A 26,448-nucleotide genomic window follows, 5' to 3' on the forward strand; every position below is an offset into this window, starting at 1 on the left:
TGCATCTTCTTATTTGAGGCTTTCTAACATATTTGTTTTTGTTGTAATTTGCTTTGTAATTTTTGTTATAAGTAGTGCTTTTTCTTATATTTTTCTTTCTATCATAAAAACCATAGGCTTAAGGTGTGTAAATTGTTGTTTTAAAGAATGCATATGCATTTCTTTTTAATTGTTCTAGGTCCTATTCCAAGATTGTGGTGTTCTCCATATATTGTCTTCCATGACTCATGTATATTTTTTCCTAAATCTCTTGATAGTTTTATAAAATATTTATCACATAGATTATCATCCATTGCTTTTCCTGTTTGTGATAGCAATCTTGTAAAATCTAATGTAAATTCATTTATGTATTTCACATCAGTTGTACTTAATTGTTCTCACTACGTCAAAATAGACCTTTAGCCACGAACACCCTTCTGAAACTAAGAACCATTACTTTATGGAGGGAGGAAGATAGAGTAGTTCATCCTAAGAGCTTTTCCTCTAGTGCCTTTGTTTGCATCTAGCAAGCAGGTAACTCTCCACGAACAATCAGCCCTTCTGAAACTAAGAACCATTACTTTATGGAGGGAGGAAGATGGTGTAGTTCATCCTAATTCTGAAATCATTTCAATCAACACTATGAAACAATACCTTCATTGTCTTCTTAAACTGTACAAATCTTCTACAACCATCGCCTCTCCTGACTCAACACAACCACAGTCACAAGAATTACCACAATCCGCCATCATTGTCCCCTCAGGCTCTCCTCAAAATCGCTCGTGAATTTCCAGCTTAAGATAAAGCTCTTAAATTTTTCGATTTCATTTGTCTCTGCATCCACCTCCATTAGATTTCGTATTTCAAAATGTTATTGAGCCCAAGGAAATTGTGCTTCCATTGTTAGTTTATTTAATCTTTCAAAGGAACGGGAGGTTTCTCTTTCCCCTAACAAATCAATCAGGTTAATTAGTTACTTTTCCCATTTTAAAAAGCTTGATGATTCGGTGTTAATGTATGATGAGTTAGACCCCGATGCGAAGAACACTAATGTAAGAAACATACTATTTTATTTGTTGTTGGAATCTGAAATATTTTAGGATGCACACCAACTGCTCGATGAAATGCTTGACACAAATGCTAAGATTCCACTTAATGGAATAACGTCAAACATTTTTTTTCTTGTGTTATTGAGGCGGAATTAGGTGAACAGGACTGATGATTTCATTGGTTTGATTCCAAAATTCGGGGTACATGGTGTACTTCCTAATAAATTTTGCTGACTAAATTGATCACTAAGTTGTGTATGAGTTATCTATTAGTTGCTTCAGGCCCAAAAGTTATCCTACACCAGTGGACTGGTTCTGAATCGAATAGTATTCCTTTTTAGAGGTCAAACATTAGTGTGCTCAACCCTTGCATTCGAGTTAGGCTAACTGCTTGAAATTTTGTTTAACCCTTGCATTCAAACACTAAGCAGTTGTCGTTGTAGCTTAGATGGCAGTTTCCGAGATCACGGTCCACAGCTGCAGCTCTGTTCCACCATTTGAGGTCAGGGCCTCTTTAATATGTTTCTATCAAGTTTCTATTTCATTAGTAATGATTCTCAGATGTACATTTGATTGAGTTAACCCTATGATTCTGGTTTCAGCTACACAAATTAATGAAACTATGTTAATAATCTGTGAAAGCTTATAGCAAATAAACAAAATTATAACAAGTCATCTCGTCCTTAGCTTCATTGAAAATTGGAATAACTTTGTAATGTGGTTTCGTCTAGCATGCACAAGTAGTCACCATTACACATAATCCTAGGCAAAAGCATCAATGTAGTTGTATTAGTATTTGCTAAATTGTATCTTGGTAATGTCAATCTTCGCCTCTCCGGTGACCTTTTCATTTCCTAATGACCATATTTTACATGAATCTGGTTAAATACTTAGAATCATACAGACAAAATAAACATAAATGATGAAAATCAAACCATACCATAGTACTTCAGTACCTTAGGTATCTCAGTGAGAAAAATATGAATCATTGCTAATTTTGGCAAAACTATAAGAAAATAGGAACAATAGTTTCTTCTTATATAGTACCGACAAGAATAGAAATATGAAAGAAGTAATATATTTGAACTTGCCTTGTCGTAAAACTAGTAAGCATTCTCAGCTAATCTTTCAAATCTTGCTTTTACTACTTATATCCTCGAAAAAAGGTGATACAAATAATAGTTTTATTTTTTTACAAGCTTTAAGTCTTTAACAGCTATGCAAACTGAATTTCTTTTACTAGTTTGCATATAAGATGATCAATAATTCAATATGAAGCATGCGTTGAAAATTTGAAGAGCTTCATGAATGTTGACTAAACAAAAAGGTCAAAATTGAATTTACTTGAGCTAGTGGGTATTACCCGAAACCCATGGGTATTTTCGATACCCGATGGGTAATTATCCGGCTAGTTACCTGATGGGCCGGGTATAGAACAAACTTTTATAAACAGGTATGGGATTGGGATTACTCAAACCCATCCCAAACCCGTCCTATTGTCATCCCTTCGTAAGTTCCCATCTCAGTTACATAATGTGTTCAGATTTGTTTAGTTTCAGTATTCCCATTAAATGGTATTTTTCACTTTTAACAATTAGTAACAATGTTTGACTACCAAGCAATTCAAATCAATTACCCCACACCTTTGACCGCCAAGATAGGTTTGTATCTCATAACCATTAATTGTTTTCCTTACAGCTGAATTCGGGTAAATCTTATATGCAGGTAACATATGTCAATGATGAACTTAGTCAGAAGACATTGATTTTATGGGGAGACTTAAAAGACAAACTCAATTCCAACAGACAATCTTTTTCTTTTTGTTCATTTTTATAGAGGCCCGATGAATTCCAAATCGTGAAACCAAAGTGGAACCAAACGGTTAGTGATAGTTCGGTTTGGCTCGGTTTCAATTTTCAATGGTACAGTTTCGGTTTCGATAATAAGAAACCGTTACTAGTGGTTTGGCTCACAGTTTAAACTAAAAACCGTCAAATTGGACCGTGAACACCACTATTTGCTATCAATTCACTTGCCACCACAGGTATGGAATTATCTTTCATTGTTTATAGTTGTTATGGATTTTTTGTTAAATAAAAAATATTACAGATGTGTTTTTTGTTCTATGGTTGTATTTTTTTTATTTTTTATCTGTTATTGTTGAATGTCTATATTAAAGTCATGTTTAGTATATTTTTTCCTAAAGTGAAATTTGCAGATAATTGAGGTTGTTTGTTGCAAGATGGCTCTTCACCAAAAAAATGTATACTTACTTTGTTCAGAGCATTATTCTAGTGAAATGTTCGTCATATCATGGTCTAAAAACTAAACATCATGGTGGCTGTTGGGTGCAAATAATAGTTTTTGTTATCTAAGTTAAGTTGTTGGTCTTTTACATTTATTTTTTTTCATTGTATTATAGAATCTATATAAATCGTTTCTATATTTTGAGTCTTTGATCCAATATAGGATTCATAGAGGTTATACATGTAATCCTTTTGTTGTTTAAAGTTTATTTAAATTTTGGTTTGGCTCCTATCCAATCGATGTTTTTGTTTTGTATGATGCAATGGTATAGAGTAAATTGTCATTTTAGTCCCTGAATTTTTTCTAAATTGACATTTTAGTCCAAATAGTTTTTTTTTTCTTCTCTGGGTCCCTGACTTTTCCTTTTTCTTTCCATTTTGATCATATTGCCTAACTTCGTCTAAAAACCAGGTTATAATCAGGGGTATTTTTGGCATTAAATTATTACGAGATTTAAAAATTATGTTGTAAACTACCCTTGGTTATCACTACACAACAGTTATGCCCTGGTTATAACCAGATTTTTAGACTGAGTTAGGCAATGTGATCAAAATCGCAAGAAAATGTAAAAGTCAGGGACCCATAGGAGAAAAAAAAACTATTTGGACTAAAATGGCAATTTGGACCAAACCTCATGGACTAAATGACAATTTACTCCAATGGTATACAATAATCACACTTACAAGATTTTTTTACTAAACTCCCCCTCCCCAAATATTTCATTAAACTTTCCCCTCACATGAAAGTCTAAATTAAAAAATCACATTTAAAATAAACTAGTAAAATTACCCCACACGTTATGGCGGGAATTCAGTCCATATCGGTTTGATTATGTTTATTACTGTTTCGATAGGGTACATGCACCCGGTATAGCAACTGCAATAGAAAACGGAAAGAATAAAGTCATGATATGCTAAAAAAGATATCAAGACGTGTTTTACATATCAGAAACTAAAAAAAATGAATAACGGTACCGATTCTGACTGTATTGATATCATATCACTTAGATCTTAAGGGGTTGGATCATGTTTTAATGAGTATACAACATAATATACAATAATATATTATATACATCTTAATGGGCTATATTGGGCCTCAATTGATAACAATGGGCAATAGTATATCATGTGTTTTAATGGACCTAATTGAGTCTTAACAACTATGATAGCTCTTAATCTGTCATTATTGGCTTTATCATATCATATTAGGTCCTAAAGGGTTAGATCAAGTAATAACAAGTGATTACATAACATAATGTAAAATAGTGTATCATACACGTCTTAATAGGCCATATTGAGCTTTGATGGGTAACAATGGACTGTAATAGATCCTACATGTCTTAATGGACCCAGTTGGGCCTTATAAAATATGATAACTCTTAATGAATCATTATAGGCTTTATCATAACACATTAGGTCCTATCAACTTAGATTAAGTTATAGTGAGTAGTTATATTACAACGTGGACAATAATATATCATATACGTCTTAATGGGTCATATTGGGCCTTAATAGATAACAATTGGCAATAGTACAACATACATGTTTTAATGGACCAAATTGAGCCTTAACAAATGTGATAATTCTTAATGGATCATTATAGGCTTTAGTTAGGTCCTAAGGGCTTAGAACAAGTTATAGTGAGTAGTTATACTACGTAGACAATAGTATGTCATGTACGTCTAAATGGTCCATATTGGAGCTTAATAAATGATGCATGTTTTAATGGACCCAATTGGGCCTTAATAACTATGATAACTCTTACGAAATCATTGTGGGCTTTATGACATCACATTAGGTCCCAAGTGGTTAAATCAAGTTTTAATGAGTAGTTATACAGCATAATGGACAATAAATAGATCATATATGTGTTAATGGACCATTTTGAGTCTTAATAGTCATGAAAGTTCTTAGTGGGCTTTATCATGCCATATTAGGTTCTAAAGGGTTTGATCGGTTAATAGTATGTTAATAGATCACAATGACCAGTAATAGATCATTTATATCTTAATGGACCATGTCGGACCTTTATAGTCATGATAGTTCTTAGTGGACCATTGTGGGCTTTATGATGCCATATTAGGTTCTAAAGGGTTTGATCGGTTTATAGTAAGTTATAATAGATCACAATGACCAGTAATAGATCATTTATATCTTAATAGACCATGTTGAACCTTAATAGTCATGATAGTTCTTAGTGGACCATTGTGGGGCTTTATCATATGCCATATTTGGTCCTAAATTATTAGATAGAGTTGTAATTAGTCATAAGATATCATAATGGATAATAGTAGATTATATATTCCTTAATGGACCCAATTGGGCCTTAACAACTATGATAACTCTTAATGGATCATTATGGGCTTTATCATATCACATCAGGTCATAAGGAGTTACATAAAATTGTAATGAGTCCTTATATAACATAATGGACAATAATAGATCATATACCTCTTAATGGACCATATGAATTATTTAGGACTTTATTATGCCATATTAGGTCCTAAATTGTTATATCGAGTTGTAACGAGCCATACTATAGCACCACGGATAATAGAAGATCATATTTGTCTTAATGGACCCATTGACCCTTAACAACTATGATAACTCTTAATATATTGACCATATATCTCTTGATGGACCGTATTGAACTTTAATGACTAGTCACAATAACTTTTAATAGACATTGATAGGCTTTTGATGTCACATTAGATCTTAAATGGTTACGTCTTATTTAATGTTAGTTGTTTCAATGAATTTTATTTGTTTGGTTCAAATTAAAAGTTTTAATTAGGATTAATTTACTTTTGATACACAACATGTAATTTATATATCTTTTACAAAAAAAATTATATAATTCCGATTACCTTTTATAACTTTACATGTACTAATTAATTTATATAAATAGTGTATTAGCGTACTAAAATTTCCAATTCCCGCCTATCTAATTTTCACTCTCCCGCTCATCCTTTTCACCAACAAAATCAAAACCTTCCCCTAGTATCTCACACACGCGCGTTGTGTGTATTCAAACCCTAATCCAGTGAACCAGAATCATCAGCATAATCATGGGAAGAAGAACCGAGTCCTGGTTGGCTCAACAGTGGTCTTCTCCCACATTCACCACATCTCCGAATCACAGCTGTTACATCTCTGAGTTCCTGGTTTCTGTTTACTCAGTCTACTTCCATTCTTTTCATATAATATGTGAGTTCATGCTCCTCTTTCTCTACGGTTTCATTTTGTCGTGTTTATACCCAATTCTGCATCAACTTGGATATTTGCTTCCGAATTGGCTGTATTGTTGTTGTGTTCATGCTGGTGATGTCATTGGTAATTTTGATTTGATTACTATGAGGTTTTGTTTGGGATTGAGGAATCTAGGGTTTTGAACTTTTGATTTAGTTGGTTGTAAAGTGTAAACTGAGCTTTCATTTCAAGCTCGATTCACACAAATACAATCTAGGGGGTTTTATGGTTCAATTATTGTTGATTCTGCTTTGGGGTTGAAACATGTTGTGGGTTTGGATGTTGAGTGGTCTGTTGAAGAACAACATAAGTTGGATGAAGGTCTTTCCATGTATGGATTTTGTTTTATACGTATAGTTAATGTTAATATATACCAATACTACAGTTAAAAACTTGATGTGTTTCTAGATGGGATTTTTTTTATATTTACTGTTTTTGGGTTAGATCTGTATGAAATTAGGCAATAATAATTAGCTATCTTTAATTGTGTATGTAGGAATGTGATCCTTAAGCTGAGCTAACCTTTAAGCATTCGTTGTGGTTATATAGGTAGCATTGGTATGGGTTGAAACTGGTTGGCTTTGACCCAATATGGAATCCCAGTTAATGATTTTGTTGCCTGCAGTTGCGACATATCTGGATCCTAAAGATCTAATCAGAGCCGATGCTGTTCTTGTAGAAGAAGCTGATCTGATTCAGAGTAAGTTATTGTATCCTCTTACAACAATGTGAATATCAAACCATGGTTAATATGATTTTATTTTTTTATTTTTTTATTTTATTACTAGGTATGGGTTTGTGCTCTTTATCGTGTTGCTTTCGATGGTAGCATAGATGACACTACCACTATTCAATTTTGAGGTTATTGTGGTGCTCGTGTTACCTGGTCTACCTGGTCGAGTGCTTTTTAACTCAGTTTCTTTTCTTCTAATAACACATGGCATAAAATGCAATGGTAAGAAGTTTAAATGGAAGACCTGTTTTTCAATCTTGTGCAATGCTCTAACTGCAATTACCTTTTTTGTAGACATGTATGCATTCATTATTGGAAGTTATGTCATCTTGACTGTACTTGCTGGTGTAAGATATCTAGTTGGTCAAATTTAAACAAGGATAACTACAATTTTATTAGGTCAAATATTGAAATGGTGTTCCATTGTTGTGAAAGGTTTTGAATTATTCTCTAAGTGGATAAGGCCAAATTTCCAGTTAGAGATGGTTCAGGAGTTCCAAGTTCCATATGCAAATATCCGGCATGCGAGCCTAAACGAGTTCATTGTTTATTTAACTTTTCTTTAATATATTACATATATATTTAAATAATGATAGTTATTATTTATTATATTATATAAAATAACTAAATTTTTATAAACTAATTATGACTAATAAAAATTAACTAATTAATGAAAACGAGTTGAGCCCGAGCCAAGCTCAAGCGTCAAAAACTACCTACGAGCCCGAGCTTGTGCTATAGAAGCAAAGCTCGAATCGAGCCGAGATCGGGCTTAGGCTCGACTCGTTTACGCTCCTAGTTAAATTTTTATTAGATCCTACTTGAAAATAACAATCAATCTTGTTATCACTTGGAAGGTTCAGAAGCTAGCTTAGCATCAGTTTTGGAATTAATGGAATTTTGGCAAGGCGCATGGTTCTAAAGCTACCGTAACGGAGGAGTTTTTTTGGTATGTTAGTGATTGGTATTGCACAATTTCTTCATGTTGATTGTTTGCTAGCTTAAACTCCTAGCTAAAGATTATGCATCGAGCTTTTTGAACACTCCTAACTCAATTCCTGGTTCTATTTGGTTAACGTGCAAGCTCTTGGATTTATAGGGGTTCTTCCTTAAACATGGTATATGGGTTAAATGTTGATATGATGAAGATAGTTGGAGTTTTTAAATCTCATTGCTTGTTTGATCATGTCATTAGAAAGAATGCTTTTGGTACTTGTTTATATAATATTATGTTGACAGAAGGATAACACATTATGTTCATGTTCAATGATTGTTTGCTCTTGCGAATTTGGAAAACATTCATAATTAATGGCATCTATTCCTAGATGGGCTGTTGCGAATGGCGCTGTTGTAATTTTGAGCGAATGTTATGAAGAAGTTGCTAATGGCGCACCTGGAAAGCATCCACAATTGTAGCAGGTGGATTTGGTGTGGTTGCTAGTTGCTAGGAGTGATGAATGTTCTAATGTAGTTGCTACTTCATTTGTAGATAGTTTTTTTTTTATTAAAAGTTTGTGTTTTTATTATTTACGTTAAAAATTATGTATGAATTATGTATGGATTTTGGTTTATTATTGTTAATATTATATGTTTTTAAGTTTTCTCATGCATGTTTGTTGTTTTTAATAACTTTACAAAAATAAATATATGTGTGACCAAAGGTATAATAGTCACATTTAAAATTACAAAATTTAATGTGGTTATAAATAACCATTAGCCACACTAGTCATTTTGTTTGAGTGACGTAGTGATATAAAACGTCACAAGAAAAAAAAATGTGTGTGACCAAATGTTAGACAATAGATACACTTAAAATTACAAAATTTCATGTGGCTATAAATAACCATTCGTCACACCATAGTCATTTTGTTTGTTGTTTGTGTCACGCAATGATATTAAACGTCATAAGAAAAACAATTATGTGTGACCAAAGATTAGACAATAGACACACTTACAATTATAAAATTTCATGTGGCTATAGATAACCATCAACTACACCATAATCGTTTTGTGTGACGCAATGATATCAAACGTCATAGTAAAAACAATTATGTGTGACCAAAGGTTAAACAATAGCCTCACTTAAAATTACAAAATTTTTCATGTGGCCGTAGATAACCATTAGCTACACAATAATCACTTTGCTTTTTGTTTGTGTGACGACATAATAGCAAACGTCATGGTGAAAAAAAATTATGTGTCACTAAAGATTAGACTATAGCCACACTTAAAATTGCAAAATTTCATGTGGCTATAAATAACCATTAACCACTTTGTTTTTTGTTTGTGTGACGGAATGGTAACAAATGTCATAGGAATAACAGATATATGTGACTAAAGGTTGGACATTAGCTACACTTAAAATTGCAATTTTTTTGTGTGTGCAGTAAAAGTTTTTAGCCACACATACAATAAATTTATGTGATTATATTTTAAAAATGACCACACTTACAATCAAAATATGTAGTTGTTGCTACCCTTTAGCCACACGTAATGGACACAATGTTTGATTAGAACAATCCTTTTTGCCACGCGTTTCTTTAATTTGTGTGGCTAAAACAAACATTTTAGTAAATTCATGTGATTACATAATAGAAATGGTCACACTTAAAGTAAATTCATGTGGCGGTTGCTACCTGTTAGCCACACTTAATGAAAAGAATGCATGATTTCATTAAAAAAATGTTGGTACAATTTAGCCACACTTTTATGATGCTACAGTCACTAAAAAGTGTGTGTGGCCATATGGTACCTATGATGACTTGACCTTTGGTCACACTTGATCTGAAAAAAATAAGTGTGGCAAAAGGCCTATAGCCACACTTTTCTTGTGTGGCCATAGGCATATTTTAGCGTGGTGTCTAGATTTCTAATAGCTGTATCTTGTATTAGGCTATTATTTTTTGTTGGATCAACTCCTAATATAAGTGTTCTGATTTGTGATGTGAAATTATAAGGATTATCTCCTAAGGCTTTTAAACTATTAATTTCTGTTGAATCTTGTGCTTTTTTACTTTGCCAGATTCCTAGGGCTATTGGTCCTAGTGTAGTTTCTAGATGGGAAAACATGTCCATACTATCTTTTTTATTTGTTTCCCACATTCTAACTATTGTTTCTTCCCATGTTAATACTTCATCTATCCATAGTTGGGGTTTTTGCTGTTCTAATAACGACATACTCTCACTGTATGTTTGTCCTATTGGTAACTTGTTCCCTCTTCCCCTTAATGTTGATTCTTGACTGTAATTTATTGATTGTTGTGTCCAGGGTTCTCTTCCTAGGGTTTCATGTGAAGTTCCGTTACTAGAATCTCCACTCCATTCCATCCTAGGTCTTTTTAATTCTTCTTTCATAACCATAAAGGCTTGTTCATGTTTATAAAAATCTATGAGCATTGTTTTTCCCTGTAAAATGCTTTCTACTAATGGTAAATTATAGAATTCTTGTAATTTTTTATAGCTTTCTTCATAGGTCATTCCTAGGTCTGTTATACATTCTATTATCATATTATCTACTTCTTCTTGTATATTTAATTCTGTAAATTTTCTATCTATTATTTGTTCTATTGTTTTGTTAGTTTCTTCGGTTTTAAAACTTGTTAAGTCTTCGTCTTCATAGTCTATTAGAGTGTAATCCATATACTCTTCTTTAAATTTTAAGAAATCTGTATTTATTTCGTCTTCATTTTCTGTATCATATATTGGTTCTATTTCATCCTCCTCTAGTTGTTCTATATTCATAAAACTATATTCCATAGTATTTTCATTATTTTCCTCGTTTGTAGTTTCTTTAAAATCTGTAAATCTTAAACTCTGTTTACCATCTGATCCTTCATATATAAAACTCCTCTTTGGAACTAGAACTGTTTTTTCATTTTCTTAAAGATCGTTTATATTCCATTCTAAACCTGTTAATTGTTCGGGATCTATTTTAATTGGTTCTACCATTTGGATAGATTTTGTTGCTACCGCTTTAACTATCCCATCTATGTTTACCTTGTATTTCATTCCTAAACTGTTACTAGCCTTTCCTAGTACTACTATACTTATAACTATGTTGTTTCCATCATAATTTTCATATCCTTTTGTTTGTAAAGCTATTTTTATATTTTGCAAATCTCTTATGTCTTTTAATATTCCTGGTGTGCAATAGAATAAGGCTGTATTTTGGCTTAAGTCAACTTCCATTCCTGATATTATTGCTTTTTTCATTTCTATTTTCCAACTTTTATCTAATATTAGTGCCAAAAGTTTAGTTCCTAAATTCTTTCGTCCTAAAGCTTTAATGCCTATGACAATTAATCCTGTATGTACAAAGTGTTTACTAGAGTGTCTAATTCTTTTTATCGTTTCTGGTGATAATAAATCTATAGTTACTGTTTTATCTAGAACTCTGCGACTTTGTTCTCTAGTGCTTCTTATTAATGTTGTATTTACATTAAATATACCAGTTTGATATAATATTCTTGGGTTTAATATGTCTAATTGGTGCTGATTGTACAAATCTATATTTCTGTCTACATCTATTTCTTCTTCTATTTGCACTATTTATCTATTACTGTTAGACCCTGATCCGCATCTAAGTATTCGATTTAAAAATGTTTCAGATGTAATTATATCTTGTATACTACTTGTTGAATTTCTAGCTTCTTGTATTGTTCTACTTCTTCCTGAAAAATGGTTGTTCATTTTCGAGGTTGCCAATGTTTATATGGTGTTGGTTTTTTAATAATTTTTATATCTTCGATGTTAAGTTTGTTTATAGCGTCTGTGATTTTATCTACTTCTATTTGTATATTATTATTTTGTATATTTTCTGTTTGTTTTTCTAAACAACTTTTCTTTAGTTCTTTAATTATTTGGTTGTTTTGCTCTTTTATATAATCTAAATTTTGGGAATATTTTTTAAATTCTTCTATATATACCGAAATCTTTTCAAGTAACTGTTTATTAATTATTGAATCTTTCTGTAGATTACAACCGAGATTTATTACTAGATCTGTTAAAGCGTTTAGATGTGGGTTATCTGTATGTAGATTATGTTTACAACTATCTTTAATTCTGCAAATAAAACTATAATTTTCTGTATTAAATTTTTAAGGCTGGGGTTTTCAGTAAATTCTAAATTCAAGAATTCAAATTTTTTGAATGGCGAAGATGGTTGAGAGTGCTCTATGTTTTAATAAATTCCGACTCCTTAGCTTTAATTCCTACTCTTAGTTTTTTGTTAGATATTCTTATATTCCAGTTTTTAAGATCAATATAAATCTAATCTGATAATTATTATACAAAACTACAAAACCTCATCCAATTTGTTACTAAAGCAATAAACATTTCCCATAATCTTCACCTAAGAGAGTTCCCTACAAAAGGTTCTGGGCATTCATAGCCAGTTAAAATATGGAGCTTGTCTCAGTCTTTTAGATTTTAGGAAAGCCTTTGCTCTGATACTATATCAGAAGGGGGGTATATGCTAATTTTTTAAATTTTAAATTTTTTTTTAATAGAAATATAAATATCAGAAAGGGGGTATATGCTGATTTTTTAAATTTTAAAATTTTTTAACAGAAATATAAATTTTTTAACAAAAATATAAATTTATTAACAGAAATATATATGCTAAATTTTTAAATCTATTGACAGAAATATTAAAAAAGTAAAAAACAGTAAAAAGTAAAAATATTACAGTAAAAAGTAAATAAAGGGGGTAATAAAAATTTTCTTACAGTGGGTTATAAGAAAATGGCCTCTGAATGTGAAGGCAGAAGCTCGAGTAAACCTTAAGATTTATGCACAGCGGATTGGACAAGGAGTAACAAAAGGAAAAAAAGACTCTTTTTTTTTGGGAATATAATATGAAGAACAATGAACGAAACTAAGGGACTAGGAGGTTAGGCTAAGGAGTGGCGGAGAGAATTTTAGTGTGCCATGAGAGGATTGAGAATGCAAGAAATTTTTATTGAATTCTGGGATGATTTTTACAAGTGCATTCTATGCCTTATATAGGCAACAAGAAAAGCTATCCTACAAATACAACACTGTACATACTGCTCTAATGTCAGAAAAATAAACGGATACAAATGAAGGAATATATATATATATATATAGGGTCAGGATTTAGAGAAAACGGTAGAAAGTGTGAGAACGGTGAGAACGCTTATGGATCGTCCGATCAAAACAATCTATGGAGTAGATTGGCGCGGTGGCATTTTCGTAAATAACATCAATTTTATTACGTGGACGCGCTTCATTAAGGGTAAAAAAAAGGTAAAACACCATTTCTCACATAAAACACCATTGGAAAATAAAACGCCAAATAAATACAAAACGCCAATTTTATCACTGCGTACTTTTTTCTGTGTTTTTATTTAAGCTTTTTGGTTACAAAAACGCCATAATATATAACGCCAAACCTTACATCCGAATTGAAGAAATGTTGAAGACAGGGTTGCTATCTATCATTGAACCTTCAAACGATCCAAAATCCAAGGATGCAGTGATATTCAAGAATAGGCTGCAGCAAAGAAGAGACGAGCTAATGGCGTTATACGCAAATATGAAACTTGATGATGAAGAATCTGAAGAAAGTGATGAACAAAGCGATGGGTACATCTCTGATTTAATCCCACCTATGGAAGACTATTAGTTTATTTTGATTTCTTATTATTGTAATTTTTTAAAATATTAATCTATGGTAATCAATTATTAAGAAAAAGATACAAAACGCCAAAAAATGACATGGAAAAAGCCATAACGCCAAAAAAATTAACTATGTGACACAAAAAGAATTAATTCAACGAGAAGAAAACTGAGAAAAACAGTAAAACGCCAAATAATTAATAATTCTAGATAACACCAAAATTATCTTGCACGCAAAATCGGGAAAGGAGAAGAATATTAAAAAGACAAAAAAATCCCTCGGACCCTAATCATGCCCCGCGCCACGTGTTGGGCCAAGATGCGTACTCACCGTTCTCACACTTTTTGCCGTTTTCTCCTAAACCCGTTTCTACACACACACACACATATATACACACACACACACACATATATATACATACATACATACATATATATATATATATATATAGGACAAAGATCCTAAAAAAATCTAAAAAACACCCAAAATTTTTTTTTTATTTTTTTACTATTTTTTTTGAAAAAATCGCTATATTTTGTTAATAAAAAAAATAAAAAAAATTTCAAAAAAAAAAAAAATTTCGAGTAACAGTTATCCATGCACATGTGCATATGTGTCGTTTCTTTGTCAAATTCCGTAATTCATTACAAATAATAGTCAATTGCACTTTCATTTACACTACTACGTGTAATACACTATTTTTTACATTATCAATGTTAGAAATGCACATGTGCATCTATATGTATCAACAGGAAATAAGGTGTTTTGGTACACTACTTTCTCTTTCATCTATCATTCCATCCATAATACACAAGCATGCACATGTGCATTTTTTGTCATTTCTTTGACAAATTCCGTAATTCATTACATATATTAGACAATTGCACTTTCATTTACACTACCATATGTAATACACTACTTTTTACATTACCAATATTAGAAATGCACATGTGCATTTATATGTATCAACATGAAATAAGGTATTTTGGTACACCACTTTGAATACACTTTCCCTTTCATCTATCATACCATCCATAATACACTACCATTACCTCATACCATCCATAATACAATACCATTACCTCCTACCATCCATAATACAATACCATTAACAATATTTTCACTTTATTACATGTATGTAAACACCATTTATACCATCCAATCAACATATTACATAAAAAATTGACAACTATAACCAAACCATCAACCACTAGATATAACTAACCAAAAAACATGTATATGGGTCTACTTCTCCATTCAAAATCACAAACTTTTTGTACCAAAACACGTTATATCATGGTTATACCTAATTATGCACATGTGCATTTTGAATATTGGTAATGTAAAAAGTAGTGCATTACTAATGGTATTGTAAATTAAAGTGCAATTGTCTATTCCTGATAACGTATTACCGAATTTGTTGAAGTAATGATACATATGCACATCTGCATGGATAACTGTTACTCGAAATTTTTTTTTTTTATGGAAACGAAATATAGCGATTTTTTATTAAAAAATATTAAAAAAATAAAAAAAAATTTTGAGTGCTTTTTTGATTTTTTTTAGATTTTATTTTGTGTTCACATTGGTTCTCGCGGTTCTCGCAATAAGGGTGGTTCTCGCATGAACCTTACCCTATATATATATATATATATATATATATATATATATATATATATATATATATATATATATATATATATATATATATATATATATATATATATAGGGTAATGCTCTATAAAAAACCCCTTAAAATGAGAAAACTTTGCAAACTCAACATGTGGCCAAGGACCTTCCACGTATGCATAGTATTCTGATTATGGTTTTTGCCTTTAAGGGTATATTTGTAATTGTACATCTATCCACCCAACCCCTAAGATATCTTCCCCAATTGATTTGACATTATCATTAATGTACATCACCTCATTGTCAAACCCATATTTCTTTTCGATTATTTCTTTTTTAAAAGCAAAAATTACAAGATATCTTCTCCATTAATTTCCCTCATATCTTCATTTACCCCTCTTCTCCTGTATATCATCCTGCCTCCATTAATGTCCATGGAGACAAATCCACCAAGTTATTATGTGAAGGTTGATTTTTTTTAATTGAAGAAGTGTCAAATTGCAGGTTGTGTTGATGACGATTTGGGAACTCGATTTGCAGGAAGCGATGGATGAAGATGATGTGCGTACCCGGCTTCTTATGTGAAGGTTGGATTTATTTTAATCAAGTTATTACCCTTATTTTTCTATATTTGATTTTGATATCAAGCAAGCAATTTGCTTTGAAGTTTAACTGTAGGGTTTGATTTCTTTGTGTATTGTATCCATACTCTCATCACGTTTTTTGTTTGATGTTTTCTTTATTTATTATGTGGATTAGTTCAATATGATTATTTTATATCATCCTAGAAAACCTAAGTTGAAATTCATACATAGATGAAGATGAATTTGTTTGATGTTTGGTTTATTAACGTTAATTTTGTTTTAACGAATTAATTGCAGGTTTTTAGTTCTGTGTACTTTGTTAGTTGTTGTTTCAGTTGTGTAAGATTAATTTGCAGGTTTTTATTTTTGTGTTAAAAAGTTGTGCTTGGTTGGGTTGCTTGTTTGGGCTTTTGATCTGAATAGTAACTGTTTTTTGTTGGTTTGGTTGCTTTGTTTGGGGCTTTTGATCTGAATAGTAACTGTTTTTGTGATGTTATTTGAGGAAAAAGATTTTCTGGCTATGAATGTGTTAATATTTATGTCTGGTTAACGACTTAACGGTTATCTTATCTTTTCGTTATTAGGACGGTGATGGATTCAAGGGAAATAAGATCCAATTCTCGGGTCAGTTGGTTTCGTCAAACGTGGATCAGATGCTCAAGGATCATGACCATGTTTATGTTACAGCACAACACAACTAACACGTGTTATAGGTTGAACTTCTCGGACATGCATGTGTTACATGTGACATGAAACCCATGTACGACGTAACATGTGTAACGTGTGAGATGAAAACACATTTTTATAACTTCCCTGGCATACGCACACCCACATGTTTACAAACCGTTTCAAGACCGACCCAAACAATAAAGCAAGGGTAGCCGCTGAAAAGCTAAGGCAGCAAAGGTAGCCGTTGAAAAGCTAAGGCAGACTGTCAAAGGAAGCTCCACCATTTTTCTTAGTGCTATGTATTTTCGTTTACTAGTAATATGTAATGTGAGACTCTTATTTTGTGTTGTCTAGTACATTATGTTAAAACGGTATGGACTTAACACATTCTGGAAGTCTTAACACACGTTATATCAGGTATACTATGTTGTTATTAAGTTACTATTGGAGTTTATGCATCCATTCTGGAAGTCTTAACACACGTTATAATAGAGGCTTAACACACGTTATACATGTTAGGCGCGTAACACATGTTACAGTATGTATATACAAATCATGGTGTTTTGGAAACCACTAGCTTATACATGACACCATGTTGGTTGAGGAAAAGGAAAGCCCAGCGACCAAGCACTCCCGCCCCCAAAAGCGGAGACCGAAGAACCGCCAGGTTGTCGAGTAACATATGTTATCCCAGGTATACGGTGTTACAACATTAACTTGTATGTTCCATATTAACTTGTACACGTGTTACGATCAGTATATGCACATCATGGTGTTTTGCAAACCACTTTCATATACATGAATACAAGTCGGGTTATAATGGATGCTTACATGTTATCATATGTATACAAGTGGGGTTACAACAAGATTACGATATTAACTAAGCTCATCATTAAACTCATCGCCCCCGTTGAATGTTTTCACCCTTTCTCACATGTTAAGCAATGACATGTTCCGAACAGACAAATTGTAACACATGTTAGATCAGTATATACACATCATGGTGTTTTGTAAACCACTAGCTTATACATGAATGCATGTTAGGTTACAAAAAGATTATAACAATGGCTTAACACATGTTATACATTCCAAAATGTGCAAAACAAATGACCTGTTTCATATTATATATTCCAAAATTACCGGTACATGTGTTACCATAAATGGCTCGTTTCATATTACACGTTACATACTAACTTGTACATTTATTACTTGTACAAGTTTTACGCTTAGTATCCACATTATCGGATATTTTAAACATCAACAAAAATAAAATAGATATTACTTGTTTTTTTAATTAACAAAAGGTTAACACACGTTATATATCATTCTAATAGGGGCTTAACACATGTTATACATGAACACATGTCAGGTTACATCATGGTGTTCTGTTACAGCATGAACCACCAACACATGTTATAAATGAACGAAGACTTCTTTCCCAAAGGATGTGACTTATTCAATGTCCCCGCATTAACGTCGCCTACATCCATCCAGCATGTCAATTGAATATCTTTTATGGATCTGCCTCTGTAAATCAAGCAACCCAACAAAAAAACAATTATTGTTAAGATCAAAAGCCCCAAACAAGCAACCAAATCAACAAAAAAACTCGTTCAAAATCTCATCCTAAAGTTACGGTGTTACAATTGTTCCAAGATTATACAAGTTAATAGTGTTTTAGAAACCACTAGCTTATACATAACACCATGTTGGGTTAAACCAAGATTATAACAGAGGCTTAACACATGTTATCCCAGGTATACGGTGTTACAATATTAACTTGTATGTTCCATATTAACTTGTACACGTGTTACGATCAGTATATGCACATCATGGTGTTTTGCAAACCACTTTTGATATACATGAATACAAGTCGGGTTATAATGGATGCTTACATGTTATCATATGTATACAAGTGGGGTTACAACAAGATTACGATATTAACTAAGCTCACCATTAAACTCATTGCCCCCGTCGACTGTTTTCACCCTTGTCACATGTTAATCAATTACATGTTCCGAACAAAGAAATTGTAACACATTATCAGAATATACACATCATGGTGTTTTGTAAACCACTAGCTTATACATGAATACATGTCAGGTTACAAAAAGATTATAACAGAGGCTTAACACATGTTATACATTCCAAAATGTGCAAAACAAACACATGTTATAAACGAACGAAGAGTTCTTTCCCACGTAATATATCATTCTAACAGGGGCTTAACACATGTCAGGTTACATCATGGTGTTCTGTTATAGCATGAACACATGTCAGGTTACATCATGGTGTTCTGTTACAGCATGAACCACTAACACATGTTATAAACGAACGAAAACTTCTTTCCCAAAAGATTTGACTTATTCAATGTCCCCGCATTAACGTTGCCTACATCCATCCAGCTTGTCAATTGAATATCTTAATGGATCTGTTCTGTAAATCAACACACGTTATATATCATTCTAACAGGTGCTTAACACATGTTATTGGTTTGTTTCTGTAAACCAAACAACCCAACAAAAAAACACTTACTGTTCAGATCAAAAGCCCAAACCAGCAACCAAACCAACAAAAAAAAACAATTATTGTTAAGATCAAAATCCCCAAACAAGCAACCAAACCAACAAAAAATCCCGTTTAAAATCTCATCCTAAAGTTTTCGATTTATTTAAAATACATGAACATTAACCATAACTAGATCTTGATTGAAGACAGAGGAGAGGAGAGAGAGAGAGAGAACATTAACCATTACTAGATCTTGACTCCGACGACGTTCCGAACTCCGGCGGCACCAACCACCCACCCTCCACCACCTTCTACAACCACCCACTATCCCCGCTATCAACTACCAACAACCCAGGTCAGCAACCACCATCGTTCCTCACTCATCTGCAACCACCTACCACTAACCACCAGATCTGCAACTAGCCACCACCTTCCACCAACCACCAGATCTGCAACCACCATCGTGCCTCACTCATCGTGCATCTAACGCCTCCCCTGCCCCAACCATAACGGTCAACACCACCACCGCCACAGCGCTGCTGCTGCCGTGGGTGGCTGGAAACCCAACAGTTTTCTCTCTCTCTTTCGATTTCTATGGACCTCTCTTTCTCTTTCGATTTCTCTGGTACTCTCTCTCACGGCTCTCACTCTCTCTCTAGGCTTGCAGGTTGTAAGTGTTGTGTAGAGAGAAGGGAAAGTCATGGGGGCTAGGGTTTTGATTCGGGGAAGAGATAATGAGATCTGTGATTTTAGAGATTGGAAATTGAGAGAGCTGAGATGAGATGAAAGGGTTCATCAAGATGTCACGACTAAATATGTACCAAAATTGGCTCTTACGACCCTATTTGGTAAATATTAAATTAACCCATAATTAAAATCAATAGTCTATGCCATCCTATCACAAGCTACACTTGGAACGTAAAAGCGAACCATCAGTGTTTGGAGCCACAACACCACACTTGATGTCTAGCATATCCTTCCATGGTGCAAGGGTTTCGTTGATACATCCGGCCCTTCCACAAGTACCTCTTTTAGGACGACTATTACTTTTTCTTTTCTCACCACATGCTCCAGCTGTCTCGAAAGTAAAAAGTCGGCATAGATGAGGCTAAACGTATCAATGCATAGACAAGAGTTGTCTTAGCGGCCTCATACTCGAGAGTTGTGCAATTCTCACAATTGACACTCGTTGTCAGTCTGCCTAGTCACTTACTAAAGTGCATGCCACAGCTGCCTTTACTACTGACATAGCCAGATTCTCATTCCTTGTTCTAATTACTGTAATGGGTCATTAATTAAATAAGGAAATATACATCGAAAATACTAATTAAAATCTCTTTGCTTATGTAACAGATGTCTAATGAAAACAACTCCTTCGTTCTCAAGTCTATACTTGAAAAAGAAAAACTTAATAACACCAACTTTCTCGAATGGCACCGCAATCTGAGAATAGTTCTCAAGATGGCTAAGAAGCTATACATCTTAGATGGCCCAGTCCCTACCGAGCCTGAAAGTAACACTACTGCTGCTCGTAAGGCACTGGAAAAGCATAACGAGGATGCCGTTGAGGTAGCCTGCCTTATGCAAGCCACCATGTCTCCTGAACTTCAGAAGAACATGGAAGATAAAAATGCTTATGACATGATCCAACAACTGAAAGGCATGTTTCAGAAACAAGCCCGACAGGAGCGATATGACACCATGAAGCAGCTCGTAAGCTGTAAAATGAAAGAAGGATCGTGTGTCAGTACTCATGTGCTTAAGATGAAAGGGTACATTGACCAGATGAACAAACTTGGTTATCCCCTGCAAGATGAAATGGCAGCGGACTTCATCCTGAAATCTCTCCCTAGCTCGTATGACCAGTTCATTATGAACTATAATATGAATGCTTGGGTGAAGACTGTGCTTGAGCTACATGGTATGCTCAAAACGGCCGAGATGAAGATTCCACATAAAACCAACCAAGTTCTGATGGTCAAGTCTGGTGGTGTTAAGAAGCCCAACAACAAGAAAAAGGCTCATTATAGCAAAGGCAAGAAAATGGTTGTTGTTGCTGCCAAACCTGCCACCAACAACAAGCAGGTTTCTAAACCACCCCTCCCCAGGAGCGTCAGTGCTTTGAATGCAACCAAATGGGGCACTGGAAAAGGAACTGCCCACCGTATCTAGCCAAGCTGAAGGCGAACAAGGCCAACAACATTGGCACTTCTTCAGGTATTCTCATTTATGTTATTGAACTTTTTACTGTCTCCAGCAACACATGGGTATTTGATACCGGGTGTGGTTCCCGTATCACTAATGTTTTGCAGGAGCCTAAAAAGTGGAGGAAGCTGAAACAAGGCGACATGGAACTCATCGTTGGTGATGGGAAAAGAGTGCCCGTTCTTGCAACCGGCACATTTCATTTTTCATGTCCTTCTGGCCTTGTATTTAATTTAAACAATTGTTTGTTTGCACCTGGTATAACCAGAAACATTATTTCGGTTTCCCTTTTGTTTGAACAAGGTTTCAAGTACGTTTTTAATGGTATTTCTATTTCTGCCTACTTGAATGATGTCTTTTATTTTGAGGCTAAACCTCGAAATGGTATTTATGAGCTTGATGTTCAAACATGTAATAACATATATCATCTTTCTAAGCGTAACAAAGCTGGTATTAATGAAACCTTTCTATGGCATTGTAGACTTGGCCACATAAGTAAGGCACGCATAAAATGGCTCCAATCCGAGAGGATTCTTGAATCCACTGGACAGGACTCCTTTAATGATTGCGAATCTTGCTTAGCTGGCAAACTCACAAAGCGTCCTTCACTGGTGTTGGTGAACGGGCCAATGGTCTGCTAGGACTCATTCACACCGATGTATGTGGCCCTTTCAGAACCATGACAAGAAACCATGAAAGATACTTCGTTACTTTCATCGACGATTATAGTCGATATGCTTATGTCTATCTTATGAAGCATAAGCATGAAACTTTTGAAAAGTTCAAAGAGTTTCAAGACGAAGTAGAATACCAACTTACTAGAAATATAAAAATACTTCGATCAGATCGAGCTGGCGAATACCTCAGCTTAGAGTTCCTCAATCATCTCAAAGAGTGTGGAATAATTTCAGAACCCACTCCACCTGGCACACCCCAACTTAATGGCGTGAGCGAGAGGAGAAATCGAACCCTACTTAATATGGTTCGATCGATGATGTGTAGAACTAACTTGCCTCATTGCTTTTGGGGTCATACTCTTATGACTGCCGCCCGCATTGTCAATCTGGCTCCGACTAAAAAGGTAAACAAAACCCCATATGAGATATGGCATGGACGTAAACCCGATTTGGAATACCTAAAAGTATGGGGATGTGATGCATACATCACAAGTGATGCTGATGATAAGCTCGATCCTCGAGGCGAAAAGGTTGTTTTCGTCGGATACTATAAAAGAAGCGAATATTATTTCTACCATCCTGATGCAAATGTTATTTCCATCAAAAGGAAGGGGCACTTTCTCGAGGAAGAACTTCTTAATCGAGGATCTGGAAATAATGTGGTTGATCTTGAAGAAATTTGAGAACCAACAACAACCGCTGATGAAGTCGGAACGTCTGAACAGCAAGAAATTGTTGCTGATGAATCAGACATGAACACAGGCGTTCGCAGAAGTAGCAGGACTCGTAAAGAACCTGACAGATACCTTTGGCATCTCGAAGGTGCTGAAGTCTTGGTAGTAGATGAGTCTAGTAACGAACCTACTAACTACAAATCTGATATCTCAGATCCTGAATCTGCGAAATGGCTGGAAGCCATGAACGCTGAGATGCAATCTATGCGTGATGAGTGTTTCGTGGAAAGAGTTTCGTCGAGTTTGTTGTCAATTTTAAACAGAAGGTTTGTAAAAGTGTGATAACATTGTGTTTTCGAGTATTTGATCAAGTATTCTACTTCATACATCAAATATGAGCTGCAAAAGTCCATGGGATTGGAGTACAGACCCATGACCAGGTCAAAATCAGAATCAGACTTCCATGGCCTCATATTTAGTGAATTCCATACCTCAACAACAACAGTCAATAAGTGCAAGTCAATGGGCATTGGTGTCGAATCAAAGTCAAAGCATACAAAATCTTTTGCTTAGCGAGAGTGAAACGGGCAGCAACAATCGCCCACCAAAGTTGAATCACATGAACGACTTTCCATCATAGAAAGGTCATTTCCACACATACGTTCAAGGGCAAAATACCGAACTTTGGACATGTTACATTACTGCATGCAACCCTGCCCTCGAAGTAGTAGCATCAACTTCAGCGGGTTTTGCTAATATGCTTGAAGATAACAAGAAAGCCTATGACTTAGAGAAAAAGGCGTTCGCTATTCTTACACAAGCGCTTCACAAAGAAATCTATCATCAATTCAGCTATTGTAAGAACAAGAAAAATTAATGGGATGCATTGGTAGCGAGAGGAGAAGGAAACGCAGCTACTAGAAAGATACGTCATGATTTATTGAAAAAAGAGTTTGAATCATTTCAATTCTTGGATAATGAAACCCTAAATGATATGACTTCTCGTTTTTATCATTTGATTAGTGAAATGAGTTCTTATAATGTTAATGCAACTCATCAGGAAATGATTGCACGGTTTGCTGATGCTCTACCTCCTAAGTGGAGTCCATTCATTGAGCTTCTAAAGCATACGGGCGCTCTGGATACAGCCCATGTCAGTCTCTATGAATTCATTCAGAAGTTGGAGCACAAGAATGAAGAGGAAATTCGGAAAGCTAAAAGGATTGCAATTGCACCTCCTCAAAACACAGAAATGTATTTGCCTGGTTTTGGTCCTTCAGCTAGTTCTAGTTCCGTTCACCCTCAACGTCGTCCCGTCCTCAAAACAAGTCAAGATTTTAAAACGTAACAGTCAAAACAATTACACTCAACATACAAACGGGTGTGTTGAGAAAGCACCACCTGAAAAGGTTCACCCTCAACGTCGTTCCGTTTCACCAAAACATGATAAAAGAACTGTTAAGGAACAAGAAACGAAACAACGACGTCAAAACATCAAAGCTGTTGAAAAGGCTTTAAAATCTGAAGTCAAAACGGTCAAAAGGGAACCAAGTTCTTCACAATCATTAACACCAGAAGTTTCAAAATCTGTTTACAAAACTCAATCTAGTAAACAAAAACAAACTTGGACACCTAAGACGGGTGATAGTTCAGGGGGAGCTGCTGTTTTTGAAAATCATCAAGAAATCGAGATCACTTTTCGTGATGCTCAGGGACGACCTAAGACCACTAAGGCTTGGGTCCCCATCCTCAACTGATCATTGGATGATATGTGCAGGATGTTCCAGGAGGAACTATTAATAGTCATTGGATTGTAGATAGTGGAGCATCTAGGCACATGACAGGCGACTTACGACTTCTATATGATGTGAGAGATATTAGAGGAGGCTATGTCGCATTTGCTGGAGACAAAGGCGGATACACCACTGGAGAGGGAATGATCTCCAATGGTGTTGTATGTTTCGATAAGATCAATTATGTTCGTCAAATTGATCATAATCTTCTCAGTGTTTTGCAAATTTGCGATAAAAAGTTCACCGTGCATTTCGATGATGTTGGTTGTTATGTGCTTAAACCTGGTTTCAAAATTCCACAAGAATGGATTCTCTTATCGGATCCAAGAGTTAATGATCTTTATATTCTTGACATGAGCCAAGCAATTACGACCTCTGCACAAGTCACATGTTTTGTCTCAAAAGCCGCAGAGAAGGAGTCGATATCTTGGCACAGAAGAATGGGGCACATTCACTTGAGGAAGATGAACCATTTGGTGAAAAACAATCTTGTGAATGGTGTGCCTGTGAGAAGTTTTCATCTACAAGATCTCTGTGTTTCGTGCCAGAAAGGAAAGCAAATGAAGAAGTCTCACCCTTTGAAGAAAATCAACACTGTTAGCATGCCTCTCGAACGTCTTCATATGGACCTTTTTGGACCTATGAAACACAAGACAACATTCAGGGATGCTTATTGTCTAGTGGTTACTGATGATTATTCTAGATTTTCTTGGGTATCTTTTATGGCACACAAGAGTGATACTCCTGGCATCCTCAAGGATCTTCTTACAATGTTGGAAAATCTCTAAACGTTGAAAGTTAAGAGGATCAGAAGCGACAATGGAACTGAGTTCAAGAACCGTGTGATGGATGAGTTCTGTACTTCTAAGGGCATTCTTCATGAATACAGTTCTCGCTACACTCCACAACAAAACGGTGTCGTGGAGAGGAAGAATCGGACGATAATTGAAACTGCAATAACGATGTTGGTAGAGTCGGAGCTTCCTGTTCAATTCTGGGGGGAGGCTGTGTCGACTGCTTGCTACACGTTAAACCGAGTTCTTACAGTTAAGAGGCATGACAAAACTTGTTTCGAACTTCTACAGAAGAGGAAACCGGATCTTTCTTACCTAGAACCTTTTGGCGGTCCATGTACTATGATTGAGCCGGATGGAAAGTTTGGCGCGAAAGCTATCGAGGGTTTCTTCCTTGGATATGCAACTCCGAATTTTCATGTATGGAATCTGGCTACCAAAAAGATTGAACTATGGAGTGAAGTAAGGGTTCAAAGGTACACAAATCCTGTTAGAGCTCCGGGTGATCCTTGGATGTTCGATTACCATGGGCTATTTGACTCCTTTAATCTGCCAACCTTTGACGAAGAATCTGCAGCTGCTAGAATGTTATTCGATAGTGACAACGCTATTGGCTCGCCATTGGTTAGACCTATTATCGTTAACCCCCAAGGTTCTAATTCGGTTAACAATACGGTACAAAATGAGGTATTTGAAGATGCTACTGATTATAATGAGTCATCGGAAGATGATGAATATCATGATGCGGCAGAAGGCTCTTCAGCTCCAGTTGCTCCTGTTCAAGGTGCTTCTTTAGAAACTGTAACACCCCGAAAGACGGGTTTGGTAATTAAACCCTGTTAATGCTAAGAACGGGTAAAATACCATTAGTGGTAAAAATTAATCTGGTGAAAACTAGGACTTAAATGAATAATTTTATGCTAATAAAATTGAAAAGAGAATAAACGCTGTGAGAAAAC

The 26,448-nt window shown here is 34.6% G+C and overlaps 1 protein-coding gene and 1 long non-coding RNA gene across 18 annotated transcripts; both read left to right on the top strand.

Moving 5' to 3' along the window:
• The first annotated feature begins 232 nt into the window (after positions 1-232).
• Positions 233-3,433, top strand: LOC110877584. The gene is made up of 2 exons (XR_002557149.2): positions 233-1,530; positions 2,754-3,433. It is a non-coding gene; the product is annotated as an uncharacterized LOC110877584 (long non-coding RNA).
• Positions 3,434-6,267: 2,834 nt separating this feature from the next.
• LOC118481884 lies at positions 6,268-8,927 on the top strand. 17 transcript variants are annotated; one of them, XR_004866231.1, is made up of 5 exons: positions 6,268-6,541; positions 7,133-7,283; positions 7,372-7,538; positions 8,174-8,265; positions 8,642-8,872. XR_004866231.1 is itself a non-coding variant. In XM_035977203.1 (4 exons), exons 1-4 carry the CDS (start codon positions 6,403-6,405, stop codon positions 8,236-8,238), a joined length of 288 nt encoding a protein of 95 aa, XP_035833096.1. In that variant the 5' UTR covers positions 6,268-6,402; the 3' UTR covers positions 8,239-8,520. The 17 variants fall into 17 exon arrangements, 6 of the variants coding, with proteins under 6 accessions (XP_035833096.1, XP_035833095.1, XP_035833094.1 ...); XR_004866229.1 differs by having other exon boundaries at positions 7,209-7,283; positions 7,611-8,265; XR_004866230.1 differs by lacking the exon at positions 8,642-8,872 and adding an exon at positions 7,611-7,663 and having other exon boundaries at positions 8,180-8,520.
• The last annotated feature ends 17,521 nt before the right edge of the window (positions 8,928-26,448 follow it).

The sequence above is a fragment of the Helianthus annuus genome, chromosome 9 (assembly GCF_002127325.2).
Source record: "Helianthus annuus cultivar XRQ/B chromosome 9, HanXRQr2.0-SUNRISE, whole genome shotgun sequence".
Classification (NCBI taxonomy): domain Eukaryota; kingdom Viridiplantae; phylum Streptophyta; class Magnoliopsida; order Asterales; family Asteraceae; genus Helianthus; species Helianthus annuus.

What these genes read in the sequence shown, in the direction of transcription:
- LOC118481884 (XM_035977201.1), top strand. Translation starts at nt 6,403, where the DNA reads ATGGGAAGAAGAACCGAGTCCTGGTTGGCTCAACAGTGGTCTTCTCCC. An exon ending in TCATGCTGGTGATGTCATTG is followed by an intron (nt 6,668 to 7,208) that starts GTAATTTTGATT and finishes TGTTGCCTGCAG; the next exon opens with TTGCGACATATCTGGATCCT. An exon ending in AGAAGCTGATCTGATTCAGA is followed by an intron (nt 7,284 to 8,173) that starts GTAAGTTATTGT and finishes ATCACTTGGAAG; the next exon opens with GTTCAGAAGCTAGCTTAGCA.